Source organism: Sander lucioperca, chromosome 19 (assembly GCF_008315115.2).
Source record: "Sander lucioperca isolate FBNREF2018 chromosome 19, SLUC_FBN_1.2, whole genome shotgun sequence".
In the NCBI taxonomy this organism is placed as follows: Eukaryota; Metazoa; Chordata; class Actinopteri; order Perciformes; family Percidae; genus Sander; species Sander lucioperca.
In genome coordinates this window covers 8,994,548-9,015,809 of record NC_050191.1, presented here as the reverse complement: position 1 = coordinate 9,015,809, position 21,262 = coordinate 8,994,548, and the positions used below count along the sequence as shown (strand labels likewise).

The window sequence follows — 21,262 nt, the reverse complement described above, 5'->3', positions numbered from 1 at the left end:
TGAATACCTTTGGACTGTTGTTTGACAAAATAATTAATTTGTAGATGTGATCTTGTGCTATGAGAAACTATGATCGACTGATTTCTGACTAAACGGTAGGGCTGGACGATTAATCGAAAATGTATCGACATCGAAATTCTGAAGCTGTTATCGACGTATTTTTCCCATAACGATAATTTCGATAATTTATTTCTGTTGATAGGCGTACTTTCTCCTTAAAAACATTCTACCGCGTGTGCAGGGTCCGAAATTAACACTCGCCAGTTGCCAAATGCGGGGGCGGGCTGACACGCACACGCACACACACACGCGCGCACGCAAACACACGCAAACGCACACGCAAACACTGGCGCAGACACCAGCCACTACCTTCTGTTTACTGATAGCTACCGTTTAACTCAGGCTAATTAATTAGCTAGTGAGTGGCGATTTTTGGCAGCCAGCCTTTCAAAAGAAAGCACAATGAAATTAAATGTTAACGATCAGTAACCGTTGAACAACAAGCAGGAAACGGAGCCTCAGTTCACCCGTCCGGGAGGCTCTGACACACTTTCCGCACTCCGTGTCCGCGGACAGCTGTAGGCTTGTACTGGTGTTTGTTTTGTGCATTGTCGGACACATGCAGCCACTTTCCTGAAACCGCTTGCGGGACTAACAAGTCCACAGCGGCCCGCGGCGTATGTCCGAGCCTGTCTCCACCGCTGCCACCTGTAGGTTGTCAGATGTGTGTCTGCCTGGTGTACTCTCAGACTGACGATTTACCTCGCCGGTCTCATCAATATAGTTTCATGTGTCACGTAGCTCTCCACAAGCAGAAAAAAGAGGAGCTTAAAATGCAACTTGCTGGTTCAAAGTTAGGACTAACAAGTTAATTAGCAGTTAAGAAATAGATTGTATAGCCTATTTACATTTTTATCATGCAAAAGACATTTTTTTTTTTTACTTTATACAAAGACATTAAATGCAGTGTGTCGTCCAATCACAAAAAAAATTATCGTTCATTTATCGTTATCGAGGTAAATATGCAATTAATCGTGATTTTGATTTTAGGTCATATTGTGCAGCCCTACTAAACAGTCAATAGAAAAATAATCAACAGAGTAATTGATTTAAAAAAATGCAGGCATATTTCACTACAAGGGCATCAAGGGTCACTGGCAAGGTGATGAGAGAGGTGTTAATAATCATTATGTAGGATGCTAAGATGTCTTCCTTGTCTGTGTTTCAATGGTGGAACAAACTCAAGCCCAAGGATACAATATTATATAAGAGAAGTGGCGGTTTGTCATATTATCAAATTTATGAATGTAATTTTACATATTATGCATTTTAATGGTTTGATTCTACATATGCAAGATTGTTGAGCACCAATTCCATCTACCTGAAATCCTGGGACAGGCAAAGGACAAAATTGTTTAGTACGGATATCAAAAAGGGTCAAAAACCTTCCAACTTGTACTTCTCTGCCTGCCAACATCATCACCACATTTGCAAGGATTTTGCCACTGGAGGTCTTTGATCCTCGTCTCTGAACAGATTGAGGAGCTAGACTGAGAGAGATTGGCATTTGGGTCCACCCTCCAGGCAGAAGTGATGGGAAGCTGGTTCAGTTCAGCTCACATCTACCCCCATTGGAAACCTCTATGATTGTGCTTTCACAGGGTATCTAGACTTTATGACATTCAACCTGTCCAGTGTCTAATGCTTTTAATTACCCTCATTGTCGTAGGAGTTAATGATATCAAATTATTTCGCTTCCAGTTAGTCTTAACAGCTAATTAGAGTAAAAGAAGCAACTGGACATTGCAGAGTTGACTAATATAATTGTATGGGATGTCATACATCCTACTCATGGGACTATTATCCATTACTTCCCATTAAGAGTGATAGAGTACTGCTGTTATTCATTCATAATTTTACCAGTAATTCCAAAGATCAGTGTCCGAAGAAGGTGCATTGCGCCCACTGTCCTTCCTATTCAGCAGAGAAGGCGTAGTTTGAGTGTCCTGCTGAAATAGGGTTGTAGACTCTGGCAGAGTAAAACCAAAAGCTGGGATTGACATCACAGATTAATGAAGATTACATGCAGCGATTACTGGCCATGGGATGAATCGCGATGACCTCATGTCCCATCAGAAGGCAATAAATCAGGAGATGTCAGGGGAACTCTCCGTGGAGAAGTCAAGAACAGGGAAGTGGACATTCAGGTCACCTAATCACGATATGAGAATATAAATAGCTCAAGGTTACAGAGTGTTTTTATAGGCAGTACACATCTGTGAATTTTCTAGTCATTGCATGAAAGGCATAAAATACAGCTCCTAGGAATAATTCTAAGAGATCAATCAACATTTGAGGTCTAGAGACTTTCCCCAAGATGCAGTAATGAGTCAATCCAACCTCAGATCCACAATGCGATTGCACCCCTCCATTGATACAGAATTCTTGGCAGACTGGGATCTCCCATGCGATTACACACCAGGCCTGGATATCACATTCTTAGTATTCTTCGAATGCAAACATGCAAATCGCCCCACATGCAGAGGGCTGACCCCTCTTTTGTATTAGAAGCGTGCAGATCCCATGCTTAGTGACCCCAACCTGCCCCAGCTTCCACTTCCCACTGCCACCTCTCCCTATTCCGTGTCTTTCTATTTCAATGGCCACCTTCCACTGACCCATCCACCCCTCATCTGGCATGGGAAACTACACCTGTGGCTCTCCCCAGGCATCACCACTACATACTCTGCCTTCACTAAAAATGGCATTTTTGTGTTGACTCAAATACCCGAATTCAATGAATTGATGAGGTTTTGTCCATTTGCCAAGCGATGCAAAGATGGCACTGAGTACATGGCACATAAACATCCAATTTCTTTTTTCACCATGCCCCCCTTCTTGACTTGAAAACTAGGATTTCTCTGAGTAAATCCTCTAATCCATTAGGGGAAGGGTTGGGTTTGGAGATTTGACTGACAGGACGATTCTTCTTGGTCTCAGATGACGTATTTCACATTGTCAAATGTAGCTGATGTGTTTTTTAGTTGAGAAAAAGGTCTGGTTAATGAAATTAGGATATTTCCTGAGTTGGATATAAGACATACAAGAACCACTGGTAGCTTTTTTTGACTTTATCCATGCAACTGTCCTGCCCAGGCTCAGCAGCACACATGCTGACACTAATTGTCCTCGTGCTGACTGTGTCTCTTCATGGACAATGGTTTTGATTGGGATGGGGGTGAGTTATGATGTTGGGACAAGGGTCTTTGTTCAGTAGCCTTTGCCCGTTCCCTCCCCCACACCTCCCCTTTATCCCCCTGCCCATCCATCTATCTTGTCCAACCATTTGGGCAGCTGTCACTTAATCCAGCTAATCACAGAGTGGTCTGGTCTGTGGGAAACCAGACTAGTCCACAGCTTTGCTCAACCCCAACATGCACTGAGTCAGGAAACTATTTACCCAGACAATTACAACATGTTGGCATGCAAGCAAGCCTGGATTTTAGGTAAACCCAAAAGGTGGAGGTCACAATATGGCCACCTGTTTCTTTGATCTTTGATTCTGCCTCGTGACAAGGTTTGTCTGCTACATTTGCATAGTCTCATGATACAGGCAGGCGTCATCCCATGATCTCCTGTCACTAATTGCTACTCACAGTTCTTCTTGTATGCATTGGCATATGCACACACCCACCCACATGCTCAGACTGGGGCAGCTAGCCCCCCCCTTTTGTGGTGGGGGGAGGGGGAATGGGTGGAAAGGTCAGAAGCCGCGCTACATGTCGTGGGATGATCCACGTTCATGTCAAATAATCCATTTTTGAGGTCGCATCTGTTGTGCGTCTGCGGTCGTACGAGTTGGCAGTGTCAACCCACCGCCAAAACCCCAAGACTCACTCCTCTCTTCCATACCTCTTTCCTCTTAACTACAGCTGTACTTGTTACCCACCTCCCCTACCCCAGCCTAGTTTTGGCCTCTCATGTCTTACTGGTAGCTACAGTCTCATACAGCTGTACCCCCAGCCCGTGTCCAAACCCTGACTGAAGCCCTTTAGCTCACCCCTATCCTGTCATCTTCTAGTCCCTTTTCTTGTCACATGTGGTCTTCCACAATAACACTCCCCTCCCCTTCCTCCCGCCACCACCCACAGCCAGACAAGCCTACTTAATCCCACAGCCCAGCAGCAACCAGCCTACCAGCTTGTTGGTCCCCCAGATCAACAACACAGACTGACACACACACATTTTCCAATCCCCCTCCCTGTGATTTGTCTTTCCCGCTTCATTGAAGCATTGAAGTTCCTCAAATACATGCTTTTTTGTACTATCCCTCCCAGGCCAACATCATATCAATGACATTACAGTAGAGGTCACAGCAGTCACACTGTGGCTACTACAACTGTCACTTGTGGTGACGTAATGAGTGTTATTTAGGTCAGCTGGTTGCTTAGCAGTGTGCCCTGCAGCACACCAGCTAGATTACTTACTGTGTTGATAGTTAGCTTGCTTAGTTTGTGAGTCATGTTTTTAAGAACATCCGCCCCTAAATTGACAAAATGTAATTGTTTTAAATATATAAATAAAATGTAATCATTCAAATGCTTGTTATATTGCAAACTAAAAAAGAATTGTTGTACTTGGAGGCACAGTGATGTATAAATGAGTGGGGTGCAACTAGTGATTATTCCCTTATCGACTAATCTATTTTTTTATATTAATCAATCAATCATTAACCACATTAAGTGAGATTTAAGTCAATAATTGCCATCCCATTTTACCAGAGCTCAAGGATTTGTTGTCAACAAACAGTCCAAAACCAGATATATCCAATTAAAGATCATATAAAACAGAAAAAAGCAGCAAATCCTTACATTTGAGAAACTGGAGGGGAAAAAAATTGCTTAACCTTGTTAATTCATTTTCTGTTGATCCACTAATTGATTAATTAACTAATAATTTCAGCACAGGGTAAAACCGATTTGTCAGTGCACCACTACTGTTATACTGGTCAACTCATAATCCCCTTAGCTGCTGATTTACCTCACTGTCTGAGAACCAAGGACAAAGCCAGGCAGAGTTCATCTCACACAGCTAATATTGGCAAAGTGACCTTCTTAATGGACATTATACCTGCTGAGGCAGTTTATTTTTTTCCTCCTGAAAATGTGGTAGAAGACCACCTGCCTTTTAACAGTTCTTGTTTTGTTTTATATATTGATTGTGGAAGAGGAAAGCTGAAGCCGATTTTAAGAAAGAGACACAGGAAAAACGGTCCAAGCGGGCTCCTGTGGTGGGTTGTCAGAAAACACAATGTCTAGTCACCACGGTAAACCATCACATCTGGGTTTCAATTATACTGCTGCGTTTTTAAAAGGATAGTTTGGATTTTTTGAAGTGGGGTCGTATGAGGTTTATCCATAGTTAGTGTAGTAGATGGCAGTCAGCACGCCCCCAGTATGGAGAAGCAGGCAGAAGTACCGACACGGAAGCTAAGCAATGTACTGCTGTAGAAGGGGGAAGTGGCTAAACATATATTTTAGACATCTAAAAAAAAATCCATATTAGTTTAAGTGTACGCAATATTTAGAAAATATATTTAATGCATCAGATTTACCCAGTTGCTAACATTCAATGGTCAGAAGATGTCAAAGGAATAGTTCAGTAGTTCATCTTGGAAATATGCTGTGCAGGTTAAACTAAATGTAATGTAACATGTCTATAAGTGAGCTTTTGAGGTGCTGTCAAGTAGATTTATCTTTGTTACTATCTGTTTTTGCATGTGTAAAATTTGTTCATTGTAAATATTGAGTTATTTTAACTTGCACCTTCACCATGATTATCTTTGTGTATCTGTGGCCTTTTCCTCAGTTGCCTGGATTTTTGTTTCAAAGCTTCACTGTTGAGTCATCAGAGTATGTGCAGGTTCAAACTACCACATTGCATACTGAGCCTAAAGGAAAGTTGGTACAGCCTAGGCTGTTCCCTTGTGTCCTTCCCTCTCTCCACATATCCGAGTCCTGCAGCTTCTCTTGGCTTCTTCCGACAGTTGTACTTACCATATCCTGCTCTCTTATCTTTGAATCATTGGGTTTCATTGGCAGCGTAACTCAAGCGCATCTCCGAGTAACGGGGCCAAGTTGCATACAAGACTCTGTAGTAGCAAGGAAATCAATTTTGTGTGTGTGTGTGTGTTTGTTGCATGATTGGCTTAAACGATCATCCACATTCTCTCCATTATGAACACAACCCTAACTTCTTCATAAGTATAGGAACAGAATAACAAAGGGCCTGTTGTTAAATGTTCCTTTTTTTGTAGCAGAGAGTAAACAAAGCATTGTGTAGTCATTAGCAATGATAACTTGTCAAGTATTTTGTTCTTCATTTGGATTGGACTATTCTAATATTTGCAAAGTTATTAGAAAAAAATATTTTGTTTAGTCCCGTGAAATGGAGATGTTGGACTGGAAGTGAGCTGTGACTAGTTCCAGTGCTTATTCAAAGTAAAGGCAGCAGGTGGTAAATTGTTGTAGTGTGGTGCATGCTTAATATTTGCAAATGTTATGTTTCTTTGTGCTTAATATTATAATTCCTACCATGCATTCTAGGGGTGCACGATTCAGAAAATGTCACGATCCGATTCAATATCGATTTTCAGGCTCAAGATTCGATTCAAAATCGATTTTCGATTCAAAAACGATTCTTGATTTTAAAAATAAATAAATAAATATATATATATATAAAAAAAAAAAAATTCACAGTATGTAAATGTAGTTACTTTTCCCATGTGATTGCAGTAGACATACAATTTAAAAAAACAAATATTAATCGATTTTTAGAATTCTGAATTGATTTTGAATCGGTAGAGCTTGAATCGCGATTCAAATGTGAATTTTTTTTTTTTTTTTTTTTGCACACCCCTAATGCATTCGCTCTATAGGCAACTGGAGACATTGTTACTCTAATGGACAGCAGTCTAATTGCTCAATTAGGCTTACCTGCACTGAAATGAGCAAACTCTTACACATTGTGTTGGATTTGAAGAGAGAGAGAGAGATGCTATTTTGCCCAAATTTCACCTGACTTTTTTTTTTTTCCTTCCCTCCAGCGGACATTCACCTTGATTTTAGAGGCCTGGGACTGGGACAACGGCACACGAAACAGTAAGTCTAAACTTCACACACATCTTAGTGCCTTGGCTGCTATCAACTGATTCAGATGGAAATAAAAGTGGACATGATTGCCAAAAACAAATCTCTCATAGCTGCTTCTAACATGTGAATGTGATTTGTTATTATTGATATTTTTTATGATTTTAATCAGTTTAACAGTTCATACATTTAGTAATTTTAAAAGGTTTGTTGCATGGTAAAAAAAAAAAAGGCTATTCAATCTATTTCTTGACTGCTAAGTGACTGATGTTTAAGCTCTTTTTTCTGTTAAGTTCATGGCCCACTGCTGGACGGTGCTCACAGCGGAGGGATGTCCGAGCCTGTTTCCACCGCTGCCACCTGTAGGTTGTCAGCTGTGTGTCTGCCTGGTGTACTCTCGGACGGCCGATTTAACTTGCCGGTCCTCATCAATATAGTTTCATGTGTCACGTAGCTCTCCCCAAGCAGAAAAAAGAGGAGCTTAAAACGCAACTTGCTTGTTCAAAGTTAGGACTAGCAAGTTAATTAGCGGTTAAGAAATAGATTGTATAGCCTATTTACATTTTTATCATGCAAAAGACATTTTTTAAAACTTTATACAAAAAAATAAACAAACACAGTGTCCGTTGTAAAAATGAAATTATCGTCCATTTATCGTTATCGAGGTAAAATGTGCAATTAGTTGTGATTTTGATTTTAGGTCATATCGTGCAGCCCTAGAAAGTAGCGTATGTCTGTGCCTCCCGGACGGGTGAATTGTTGTCTGCTTGTTGGTTAATGATTAATTAACGAGGGTCGGCTATTGGTCAGCAAAAGAAATCCAAATTGGCATCCCTAGTTTTTAACTATTGGTCGGACATAACAAACAACTATAAATATGTCAGTTTGGTCTCCGGGAATTCTGAGGGATGTTTTTCATTATTTTCTGACATTTCTTAGACTGAGGAATTAATCCAGTAAAAGAATCTGTAGTTTAATTGACAATAAACATAATTGTTGGCTACAACAACAAGTTGAAGTTAAACACATAAGTGTGTAAGCCGTCCTGTTCACATCTTCAATCAATTCCATAATGTTTTGTGTATTAAGGTTGTAAATGGAAACTTTCTGCTTTAACACTATAGGTTATCAGGTTGAAAGTATGTTGTACTGTACACTGTAGCCCCCGAAGACGCTTCATATAGAAGACTTGTCTTGGTTCTTCTCAGCTATGTCGGATGTGGCGGTCAGGTCTGACCAGCTGTATCCTGTTTTCCTTTGGTTATGTCCGCTGGGTGGACTCCTGTATAACCCCCTTTTTCCCGTCTGAGCAGTAGCCCAGTCTGGGAGGAAGAGGACCCATTCATGACTGTAATGTCTATGTGTTGATGTAGCTTTGATCTGTGGACATGCTGGCATTTTTCACGAGTCTCTAATACCTTTCCTATACATTTAAGCGTGTACAGGAATTTATATTCAGGACCATACTGTCCTCTCCAGTCTAAACTTACTCCATCTTATTTATATGAGGTCATTACATCCTGTTTTGTCCATAACATCAAATGCACTTCCACTCGCAAATGCAGACAATGGAGAAGAAATAGATTTTGACATCAGAGCACTTTGATTAGACTGTTGCATGCCTTGTGTAGTCGCCGTTTGTCCATGTGGGCCCCCAGTAATTGTGTACATTAACAGTAATTAGTTCTGATGTTTCTGATGGATGTAAGGCCTCAATGTTGCTTAAGAAGCCTTCCAATTGATTTTCTGCCAGCTACTCGCACTGAAGTCTCAGCCAAATTGCTCTAAAGTAGCAAAATAGATTTGTTTCGGATGTAAGGATACAAAACATTTTTAGCACTTCCAATTTGATTCATTTTACTGGCATAAAATGAGAAAAGGAACACCTTTCTTGCTCTTATCTCAAAGTATAGTAGGAATGTGATAAAACAGACTTCGAAGCTCACGCAGGTTTGATTCATTCTGTGTTGGATGCTGTTTGGCATGGCACATGCATCACTTCACAAACAGATTTGTAGAAGTCAGGGCTTGGTTTTTACAGTTTGTGATCAAAGACAAATTTGAGATATGTACAAGTATGTCCCTGCTAACAATTGTTATTTGACTGGAATGGCCAGTTTTTAAAATGCATTTCATTGTTTACTTTGATCCTGTCCCTGTTGTCTTTCTCGCCATCTCATCCCAACTAAAAAACTTGGTATGTGAATTGACAAACACTCGAGGGGATCTGTTGTGCACGAAACGAGACATGAAAATGTTGAAATACATGACTGTGTGCATCTGTAAGAAGACACTGGAACTTGTTCATTGGCCTGAGTCAGCACCAGCCTCATGTCTTGTCCTACATAGGAGCCTACCAGTGTGTTGGTCTGCCAGTGAGATTCCTCTCCTCGGTGTCATGTCCTCCGGTGTGCCTCTCTTCCCTTCCCCCTTGTGTTCTCAGGAAAGGCAGCCGGCTGTTTTCCTTGTGTTTATCGAGCAGGAAGTGGAGTGGACTGGGAGGCCGGGCTCGGTGTTTAGACACCGAGGTAGCGGAGCCCGGCTTGGGCCCGGAGCCCATTGTTCTCTATCTGGCAACTGCCGGGGGTTATTTCTGTTATTGTTGCTTAATTCTGTCTGACATTGTGTCAGTCCCCATGCGTGTGTGCGTGTCATTGCAGCCCAAAGCCATGGAGTAAAAAAGGAAATCGCAGACCCCCTATTTCAACAGAGATTGTTTGCCAGCTTCGATCCCACTGTGATAAAGATTGCATTCTTTCTGGAAGCCGGCGCTGCAGCGAGCCCCACCGAGGCAAACAATGTTCGATGCGAGCATGCTAGAGGCTAAATGGTTGCAACCTCTCAACATGATGGTGCACATACAGACAGCTCAGAGGCGCCACTGGTGTGGGCCATCACCAGAAAATAGATCAATTTGCAGACAATGAATTTCAATTGCACACTTAAAATTCAGTGGGTAGTTTTCACACACACACGCACGCACACATAATGTGATATCAAAGCGTCTGTCTGCTGAATAAGAATGCACTGCACTGTGAGTGACTTTACATCAGAATAAAGGAGATTCCACATCTTTGTCCTGGGGCCTTCTAAGTTCTTTTTGAGTGTTTTTTTTCTTCCTTTGGGGAAGATGGACAAAAACGCAGTTGTAAGGACTCGTTGCGTTTAGCTAAATGTTAACTTGTAGTGTCTTGTTCTGTGACGGATTTAGATTTTCTGCTGAATCCAGATCCTGATTCGTGTCATCTTCTGTTCAATTCACTAAGTTGACAGCAGCCCAAGCAACCATTTGTGCAACCTGCAACAACAGTTTTCTTTGGGCCACTTGGGGGCAGCAGAAACAAGTTGTTAGCACAGCATTGACATATCGTCACCTTTTAAGTTGATATGGCGAACTTGTCAGCAAACAGTTGCTTATTTACACATCCAGCAGTTCCAAAGCAACATTACCTTTCAATTGGAGTTATGTTTCTGGCGAACCAGGCCAGAAAAATAATTTAATCAGAATATTTATTATGCCAAAAAATAATGCCAAGGCAGGCTCGGTAGCCCCGTAAGACGGATTCTGTGTTTTTGTGTTTTTAGCTGAGCTGGACCAGAGAATATTTGGTTAAAACCGATCAGGGGATGCTGTTCTCTGTGAAGTTTGCTGGAAGCAATGTAATGTAGTGTTTCATGTGGAGTAAGCACTGTGCAGGAAAATAGCCTTTTGCTAATGGCTGTCAAATGCTACATTTCCTAAAAAGGAAATAACGTGAGTAACAGGCAAACCAGCTTTAAAAGTGACGAATGACTGATTTGTCTTCATCTGTTTTTTGTTTCAGTTGATGAGGAGCTGCTAATCGAACGCAGCATTCACACTGGAATGATCAATCCTGGCGACCCCTGGCAGACCGTCCTGCACGATGGGCCGGTGGCTCGCCTCGTCTATCGTATCCGAGTGCGGTGCGATGACAACTACTATGGCAACAAGTGCAATAAGCTGTGTGTACCGCGTGACGACTACTTTGGCCATTATCGCTGCGAGCCTTCAGGAGCCCAGGTGTGCCTGGATGGCTGGATGGGCTCAGACTGCAGGACAGGTGAGCTGCGAATGTCCCACACAGTTATTGTAAAAGTTCATAAAGTCGTTGAGGTTATTTCCTTCATATTAAGTCCGTCAAGCCAATCTCACAGTGCACAGTTTCTAGAGATGCAACGATTAATCGATTAGTCGATGAACAGAAATTCTTTTGTCTTTCCGATTAATCGTGTTAGTCATTGAACAGAGATGCCAAACATTTCAGCTTCTCAAATGTGAGGTTTCAATGCTTTTCTTTGTCGTTTATGATAGTAAACTGAATATCTTTGGGTTTTGGACGGTTGGTCAAAAGAAATTTAAACGGATCACCTTGGGCTGTTGGAAATTTTATCGGGCATGTTTCACTATTTACTTATTTTATAGACAAAATGATGAATAAATTAATTAAGAAAAATAATTGGCAGATGAATCACTACTGAAAATAATTGTTAGTCGAAGCCATGCTTCTTTCTATCAAAAAAGTTGGAGTGTAGGCTAGCCTGCAATAGATTGCGTACATAAAAAATGTTAAAGACTTTGAAATGAGGCAAGTAATAGAAACATCATTAGATTATCTAATGACCATTATCAATAGTTTCAGCCCTATTTAATGAATGCATATTAAACATATCATGTAATCTGATGTGCACTTATTTGGCTGTCGCATCCACTTCATTTCAATATTCTTTAGCAATGACGCAATGCATACAAAAAAATTGAGAATGCACCATCAGCCAAAGTAATTGTCCAAGTACCATTTTAAAACAAACATGGTGGAAATGCAACGTGCGCTGCCTGCTTATGTTAAAACAGAGCAGCGTTGTGCTTGTGGGTGGTGTTGGAGAGAGTGGGGGGCCTCAATAAATCACCCAACTGACTTTAGAAGACGAAGGGTGAAAAGAGGAGGGGAGAGGAGAGGGGCTGGGTTGTTTTTAAGAGGGGGTAGTTGTACATGCAATAAAGTTGTCCCTTTCTTGCCCCCCAACCCTGGTCAGGGTGCCATGAATTCTCACGTCTTGTTGCACTTGTTAGAAAGATGGCAAACAAACGAGCTTCTCCTCCTCCTACCTTTCCATAAAGTTGCCTCCCTTCTTATCCCCCACTTCTCTCTGGCCCTTTTTTATTTTAAATGAAGTGTATGTTTTTAAGGGTAAGTCATTTAGTGATACACACCTCCTCAATGTAATTTAAATATCACATTTTAAATTTTCTCTCTGTCTTGCTTTTTCTCAGCGATCTGCAAGCAAGGCTGCAACCTGTTACATGGCAGCTGCTCTGTCCCAGGGGAATGCAAGTAAGAAATGTGACTGCTCAAAACTATTTTTTTTCCAGGATTTTTTTTTTTTTTTTTTTTTGCTGCTACATTGTGTTTAGATTAGTCATATTATACATGCAGTTAGATTTTTTGCATTAGTCTGTTTGTAATAGAGGTTTCTGTAGTGACTTAAAAAGGCAACTGCCGTAGTGTTAGGCCTATTGAAATTAGACCAAAAGTCAAGCTGAATGTGTGAACGACAAAAAGTGATGGATATCAGATGCCAAACGAGGCACCTTCACTTGTCGTAGCCTGTTATTTTTTTTTATGTCAGCCTTTTTCTTCTCTCGTGGGCATCTCCACCTCAGTTCAGAAGAAAAGGGCAATGCCGCGCCTGCCTTCTTGTATTTTTAGCCACCTAAAATCCTCCACAGAATACTAAGCATCTCATCAGCACTCTGCTGCTCGGACCGAAGAAAGGGAGTCGTCGGTGTGTGAATTTGAACACTGGTAAACGTGCTGGGAATGGTCATATCCCCTCCCCATCCGCATTGCAGTCCTCCTTGAAGGGCAGGGGGCAGGAAAATAAATTGATATCCCACTGTGTTATGTACATTTCCCAAAGTGGAAATGACAGTCAGATAAAGTGACGTAGAATGGCCCCATAGGTCCACGTTTCCAGGATGTGGTACATCCCGTCGTCATTTGTAAACCCCCTCCTCCCACCTGCCAGATGGAAAGAGACACTTCTTCCATTATTAGGAAACAGGGTTTGGCTCGGAGCCGAGGAATAACAAGGGGATGACCTGTTTTAGGAAGCCGCTTCACATTTTTTCGTGTCTGCTTCGATCAGTGTCTTTATTTCAGTTAGCAGACAGACAACAGAGGGAAGCAGCTTATTCTTTCCGAAATGTCAAGTCCCAGTCAACAGGAAAAGTGACATGAATAGAAGAGCAGCAGTAAAGAATCTTCCTGCAGTGGCACAAATTTAATGAAGCCTCAGGTCACAGAAAGCTGGTATTAAATCCATTGCCGTCTCCTTTCATTGCCTTTATTTCATCACAGTTTTATGGGCTTGGCCTCGTTTGCCACGGGCTTTTAAGAAACACAAAAGCTGGTACGTGCCTGTTGTTGCGCTGCTGAATTGAGGCTTTTCATTAGCACACATTAGGCTTGTTCTGACTTATCTGTCAGAGGCTTGCCGTGTCCCAAGAATCACTTGGGTAAGCAATTTAAGACATTTTTCACCACTCTGAAAAAAAAATGTCCAAATGCCAAGATGTTGGAATCCAACTCGGAAGAAACATCATGCCCACACAAGTAAGGGGCTGATGAGTATCATGATATCATTATGGCCAAGAATTGAACCACAGAATACCTCTTTTGATACCTTTTTTAAAAGGCAGTAAGCAAGTCTCCTTGCCAAAGTTCTGTGTTATTGCTACTTTGCTGTCAGATCCTCTGAAGCTAATCATCTACAGTGGAAGAAGCATGCCAAGTATTCCCCAATGGCCCTCCGAACCCCCCCCCCCAGCCTGAGAATGGCAGAGATATCTGAAGGCCTCGTCTCTCATGGAGACAGCGGTGCCGTCTGCAGGAGACTCAAAATAGCAGTCAATTGACAAGACAGCTGGCGCGACGACACCACAGCCTTGGAATAGCCGAGCGCTGTCATGAAGCTGCAGGCGCATGCACGTATACACTGTATACACACAGTTGTCTCCAGCTACTCGCTCTCGGAACCACCGTGCCACCCTCATAGTCCCTCAGCCACAGACTCTAACCCGAGCATGGAAGTATTCTTAACCCCTCCTGCCCTGGAATGTCACCCTCCACTAAGATTAGTTGGCAGGACGCCGTTGGATAGGTTGACACAAGAGCAGATACAGTATTAGGTGCGTTTCCACTGTTGGGCAGGTTGCACCCTAGGGCTCGAATCAGCCACAAGTGGACTCTCTTTGTCCCTTTTGCACATTTAGCAGCTCCACGGTTTGTATCCTGAATTAGTGCCTATCCCACAAACTGTATAATAAATGTTTCTTATTATTCATAATTATGCATAAAACAACTTCAGTGATAGGTTTGATTTTGAGAAACTTGTCTTTGTCTTGGCAGTTTCTCCATGGACTCACAGTCATTTAGTCCTTCAAAAATCAGGATTATCAACTCTAAGAAAACAGAAAATCCCACTGGATTATCAGACACTACTTTATGTTCCACCCATCTACTGACAGAATCACAAATCATGTTTTTATTAAGTTTCATTGACTTTGGATACAGCCCTGCCAGAAGTAGGGACTTGTGCAAAACAAAATCACTACAACCTGATTTTTATTCCCCTGTAGGACATATAAAAAACTTATTTATCATTTTTTGATGGATTAGTTAATTGCTTCACTGTAAAGCTTTTTAGACAAATGTTGGTTCTAAATAATAAACACTTAAATATATCCTACGTTGAAAAGCCGTAATCTCTCCTTCAAAGCTTATTCAATATAAACATTTCAACAGAGTCTGGATCATCAATTTTCAATTTACATTGATTTTTAGAGAATAATCACTTAAGAGGAAGTGCAAAGAAGTATACTAACAGCCAATGAAAGAAAAAGAAGGGACTCCCCAGAGAGCAGGTAACTGGATTAGATGAGTGAAATGATTTATGTGTCTGTGTTTGACAGGTGTAGCTATGGCTGGCAGGGACAATTCTGCGACGAATGTGTGCTTTACCCCGGATGTGTCCATGGGACCTGCAACATCCAGTGGCAGTGCAACTGCGAGAGGAACTGGGGTGGACTGCTGTGTGATAAAGGTATGGAAAAGTTTTAGTTTTGTTTCATCGCCTCCCACACAAGATGCTGGCCGAGTGCCTGCTCTGATCCTGCACGTCCCCTCAAGCTACAGTCACCTGGTTTTGATGAGTAACAAGTAAGCAAGCTCCTTTAGAGCAGAGATGCAACAGAAAAGACTTTTGAAGAAGCAACATATCACCATGTAGAACACTGCAAAAGTAATGCTACTCTGCCATTAGTAGGGTTGGGTATCATTTGGATTTGTTTATCCAATACTGGTGCTAAAACAATACCTTTTTAAACCGGTGCCTGAACTGGTTTGTAATGAAAATGTAATAACAATAACTTATAACAATAACTTCACCAGTAAACTGTTGGTAAATGACAAAAACAACCACTACATAGGAAAAGGGTATTTTACAATTGCTTTGAATGCACCACAAAGCTGGCGAGGCGAGTTTAAAGTAGACATACCGTCTGTTATTTTTCCAACAACGGAAGCTGCAAAATGTTGTACGTCCCGCTGTTGGAATCCTCTACAGTGAAATACAGTCACACTTACACCGTTTAGCTGTCAGCATTTTAACCATGTTTAATCAAGCTGCTAGCTAATGGTAGGCTAACGTTAACTGCTACCTGTTGCCTCTAACGTCCGTTTCGGAGCATCAAAGGGCAGCGAAGGCATTTAAGTGGCACTGAAATGAGGGACTGAAATCCATGTTGCTATTTGGTCCGGTAGATACTGTCATTAAGGCACCGGTGCCGAATTAGCACCGGGTCTCGGTACCCAACCCTAGTCATTAGCAGTTGGAATTGGGGTGTCTTGCGAGGCAGACCGCAAGGACTGTGATTGGTCAACTCGTCCTGTGTGTTGATAGTTGGTGTTTTAAGCAGCCTACTGTGGGGAGTAGCAACATGCTAGTTCACTGACAAGCTTTGCAAATAAGCTCAGACATATTTTGGTTACAATGACGGGGTCATCCATTTGTAAAGTGTCTATAATGTAATGTCAGTAACGTTTTGAAATTAGCACTTCGCCAGCAAGCAGTACTTTGTGGGCAGTTTGCTTGCTAACATAACATCAACTGGCTCGACTGACACCTCGCAAATAACCTCAGACTTATCACCCCTTAGCATTATGGTGGTGAAATGCACCGCAATGCAAAGCAACCCCGACGCAGAACTCCGAAAGGGTCATGACGCCTTAGGAGCAATGGCGTAGCTACGGCGTGGAGTTTTTTAGTCCCTGATCAGATGGAGGGCTTTTTAGCAGCCTGGGGCAGCTTCTGTAATTGTTTTCAATAAAAGTGAAGCTTTTTGCTCGCTGCTTTTGTGTTGATGAGTGCCTTACGTTTTTTTGCTGTAGGCGCCTCACGTTTTTGCAGGAGTGACCTGAACGCCTTGAATTAAAAAAAAACTTAAACTCAGGGTAGAAAAGCAGCCGACACCACTTGCGTTTTTTCCCCCATAGTCTAATTGAATGATTTGAGAGCCGGTTGCCTAGCAGCAACAACAACAAAATTAAACTAACTCTAGGCTTCAACAAAAAAGGCAGTGCGGTGCACCTTGCAATTTGCAACCTGCAAAAATGTATCCGTCTGATCGGGGCCTTAGGCAGCGTATGGAGATTTATATATAAAGCCTTTTATGTAGTCAGGCATATTGGTTAAAACAGCAACTGGTTTCAAGCTCTAATGTTATTCATTTGGGTGGAAATGGTAAAGGTAAATGTTCCGTCTTCCAGGTGTCGGTGAATCAATAATCATCAGAATATTAGATAATGACAAATTTCTTTTTTTTTTTTTTAGAAAATATCTTAGACATTATGTGTGTTTGCACCTGAACGTAGTAGTAGTAGTAGTAGTAGTAGTAGTAGTAGTAGTAGTAGTAGTAGTAGTAGTAGTAGTTATAATGTACCTTCATATGACATCTAAATTCTCTCCTAGTTCTCTCTGACTGGAGAACAGCAGATGGATAGCTTTACTGCCTGTGTGATCCGAGCAACAGTGACACTCGATCCCCCCACATCCCTTCGTCACCGAGGGCTCTTCGGGGGATGAGAATGGGTCCTAAGATCCCCAGTGGAGACAGATCCCTGCTCTTTTATTTACCAGCCTTTAGGATGACCTGGCCTTTAGCCTAAGGATGGTGCACAGGGATCAAATAGGGTTTCGTTCTTTCTGTCGATGGGAAAATAAACATCAGCAATTGAAGAAGAAAAGGGACAGGAGTCTAACTGAATGATAACTGCAACTTAACCAGTCATAATGAAGTGCAGCAGAGCGGTTGTGAAAACACTCTGTGCTTGCTGTCAAAGCTGGCAGCTGGTGCTCTATACTGAGTAAAGATCCCAACAAGCTTTCTGGGAACTCCCGGCACCAACAGGATAAAATGGTGGAACAAGCAAAGAGTTATCTCATGGGGTCGATACAATTAACAAAGTCTGAAGGTGTGGAGCGATGAGGAGGCTATAACATTCCTCAAATTAATATGTAAAATAAACATAAATGCCATATTTTCATCACATTTCTACATCACAATTTTTTTTCACGTTGCGCCATCTTCGTCTGCAATAATTTAATAGCTGACCAGCTGTTTATCTTGATGCTCCCAAGTCTTAATAGTCACACAAGGGTAGTGGATGGGAACACACATTCATTTGTATTTTTTCTTTTGCCTATTTTCTGGAAATTTGGTAAAAATCTGCACTATATTTGGATGGAAACCTGACTAGTGTCTACAAATTTACCAGCCCCAACTCTAATTCAGTCAGACAACTCACGTTTGAAATGTTTATTATAACAGCAGAACATTGTGTTTGGCAGGCCAGACTATGACCTCATTGCTCCCTGCAGTTTGGGTTTACGTGAGATATGGGGGAGTGATGATAAAGTAGTTCCCCCCCTAAGCCGGAGCCTGCAGGTGGATGCTGGGGTGGTGGTGGGGCTGAAAGCAGACAGCGATACAGGTGCGGGGCAGCAGCAGCATTGGCAAGGCAGTGGTTGGAAATGTGCAGCTTAAATAGACCGCCAAATTGAGGGGTTGTGTTTGGTAAATGATACGGAGAGTGAGGCATGTCACGTGTGTGTACAGTGGTGCAGCTCGAGTTGACTGCCTGAACTAGCTCACAGGCGTCTCCCCATTTCAGCACTTCACCCCTTTACCAGAGATTGTAGAATCATTTTTGCAGAGAATTCAGGCAAATTAGATCTCTAATCTAATTTGGTCTAAAATGGGTGAAATACTAATCACTGAATGAGTGTCTTAGTGTCTCTAAATGTTTGTCTCTTCCTCCAGATCTAAATTACTGCGGTCGCCATCAGCCCTGTGTCAACGGAGGAACTTGCATGAACACCGAACCAGATGAGTACTACTGTGCCTGTCCACAGGGATACTCTGGCAAGACCTGTCAGATAGGTGAGAGAGAATCCACGCCAGAACCTGCACCATTGTCTTTGAAAGTAAAACATTCTCTGTAACTCTGTGCACACAAGTGCTTTTAGCTCCAGTAGAAGAACTAATGTCAGTTTAAACCATCACGCCCATCTCATCAACATTCTCGTATACTGGGCATGCGCGTGCCGGGGTAAACAGGAGTATGTATGTATACTCCGCCTGCTGCTGGTAGTTTCCATGGTAACCTTAGTAGCTTAGTCTCCGACAACGAAACGTCATGACCGATAAGATCCAATCAGGCGGCGAAACGTTGGCACCAGTGTCAGTGTTGCCAAAGGTCTCTGTTTTTCGGCCGTTGAGACTGCAACACAACCCTGCAGATTCCGTACCAAAACGGGGTCAGAAGTGTTTTCAAATGTCTCCGGTTTAGGGGCTCGGAAACATCGTCGCAGTATGAATGCGAGGTGTAAATGTAGCAAGAGATATTCATTTTTAAACCAAAGCGTAGCAATGTAAATGTAGCCTGTGTGGTACTCACTATTTATGTTCCGTCAAGATGGGCCTCCCGTTATGTACAATATTTCCTTTTCCCGCTTCATTTTCCTCGTTCTACTAAGTTCGATGTGAACATTTGCTGTATTTCTAAATAAAAGAAGCGATTTGAAGACGTTATCTGGGGCTCTGAGAAATTGTGATGGTTATTTTTTTTAAACATTTTTATTTTAGATTTTGTCCGTTTAACGATCAATAATTAAGAATGACAGTAATAGTACAGTATACAGTACAATATAAAGTTATGAAAAAAGCTTTGCTAGCATTCATACCAGCTTTACAATGTATGTAGCATTGGAAAAAAATATTATATATATATATATATATATATATATATATATATATATATATATATATATATATATATATATATATATAATATACACAAACAAACAGGACATGATTTCTTTCCTACAGTGCAAATAGTAATGTCTTTTTTTTCTTCTTTGAACACCTCCCTCCCTCCATCAGCCGAGCACGCCTGTGTTTCCAATCCTTGCGCCAACGATGGTACATGCCACGAGGTTCCCACAGGTTTTGAGTGCCTGTGTCCGCCAGGCTGGGAGGGTCTGACCTGTGCCAACAGTGAGTCGCTGCACTACTTTTAATCATCTCCACTCCTTCCATGCTGATACTTAGTTACATCTTTTACTCTCAGCTAGGGCTCTGTTCCGAATTCAATACTTTTTAGGCACCAACCGAATTGCCTTTTTAAAGTTTCGAATATCAAAAAAATGCCTTGTCATTCAATACCCAATTTCAATACCTAAGGAGTATATCTCATCAGCGTAAGTGAGCCAATACGCATGCAGCATGCTTCTACCAAGATCTAATCGGCTGTCTAACATAACACGTCGTAGAGGCAGGCAGGGAAAACTCTGTTACGCACACAGACTGGGCTCACGTAGTATAAGCTGAAAAATAAATAAAAAGATTTGTGCCGTAACGTGTAATGTTGCAATTTCTTTTTGTTTTATAAAATTGTCCTACTTGTCCTCTTTTACCAGCATCCTATTAATGCCCCAAAGTCTTACTCAAGTCGAATACTTACTTTAAATGTGGTATGTTAGAAATTAGAGAGAGAGTGAGTTGAAGTGTGTTGTTCTCAGATTTGGACGAGTGTGCCTCCAGTCCATGTGCTCAGGGTGGAACATGCATCGACCTGGAGGACGGCTTCGAGTGTGTGTGCCCTCCACAGTGGGAGGGAAAGACATGCCAGATAGGTGAGATTCAGATTTTCAATATGCACACGCCATTTCTTACTTTTTATTTGCACCTATCACCAGAGTCTGTTAAAATATAGTAATTTTGGCGAACAATTAATTTCTTTAGAGAGACGTGTTTTTACAGCGGCTTCATTCCTGTTTTTTCCATTTCCAAAAACAAGTAAAAGTGGCCTCTGAGACACCGACACAGGGTTCAGGATATATGTTTTTGGATTAAAATTGGCAACCAGGCAACCTGAGAACCATTGCCAGAGTGCAAGCTGTCAATATCCTGGATGGGCTGGCAGCTGCATGGCCCTTTTTTTTCTCTCAATTACTTTATGAGCTACTAGTGTGTCTATATCTGGCTGTTTGTTGTTATCCCTGGCGGTGGCATTCGTGTTTTCTTTTTTTTTTTTTATACCGCTCCGGTCCCCACAAGTGGACGTGACCGGCGTGAAGCCAGGAAATGGATTACGACTGGTTGTGTGTGTGTGTGTGTGTGTGTGTGTGTGTGTGTATAGGGGGGTAGGAAAGAGATCCCAAGAGTTCAGTGTCATCTTACCAGCTCAGATCTCAGCTTACGGGCAGCCATTGGCCTCCTGTCTTACCTGGCGAGTGTGTGTGTAGAGTTTAGGGTTTCAGAGAGAAGACAGGTGTGTGAGTGAGCACAGCAGGACTCCCTGCAGCCTGCCCCCCTTTCCCTTTTGAATATTTGAGCAGCGGTGCTTTTCTTTGTTGTAACACTTTTGATGTCTTTGGAGGTGGTGAAGGTTTGTGAGTGAAACTGTACTGTTTGCGTTCGTTTCATCCATATCAAACGGATGAAAACCGAGTCAGCTGTTGTTTCTCTGAGG

At 41.9% G+C, this 21,262-nt stretch overlaps 1 protein-coding gene across 2 annotated transcripts in view; it reads left to right on the top strand.

Moving 5' to 3' along the window:
- The window catches only part of jag2b (jagged canonical Notch ligand 2b), a 55,890-nt gene that overhangs the window by 13,616 nt on the left and 21,012 nt on the right, over positions 1-21,262 (top strand). For both annotated transcript variants that reach the window (XM_031322337.2, XM_031322336.2), the window contains exons 3-9: positions 7,106-7,160; positions 10,973-11,230; positions 12,442-12,502; positions 15,142-15,272; positions 18,550-18,669; positions 19,672-19,785; positions 20,310-20,423. In XM_031322337.2, coding sequence (XP_031178197.2) covers positions 7,106-7,160; positions 10,973-11,230; positions 12,442-12,502; positions 15,142-15,272; positions 18,550-18,669; positions 19,672-19,785; positions 20,310-20,423 — 853 coding nt within the window. The remainder of the gene's footprint in view (positions 1-7,105; positions 7,161-10,972; positions 11,231-12,441; positions 12,503-15,141; positions 15,273-18,549; positions 18,670-19,671; positions 19,786-20,309; positions 20,424-21,262) is intronic.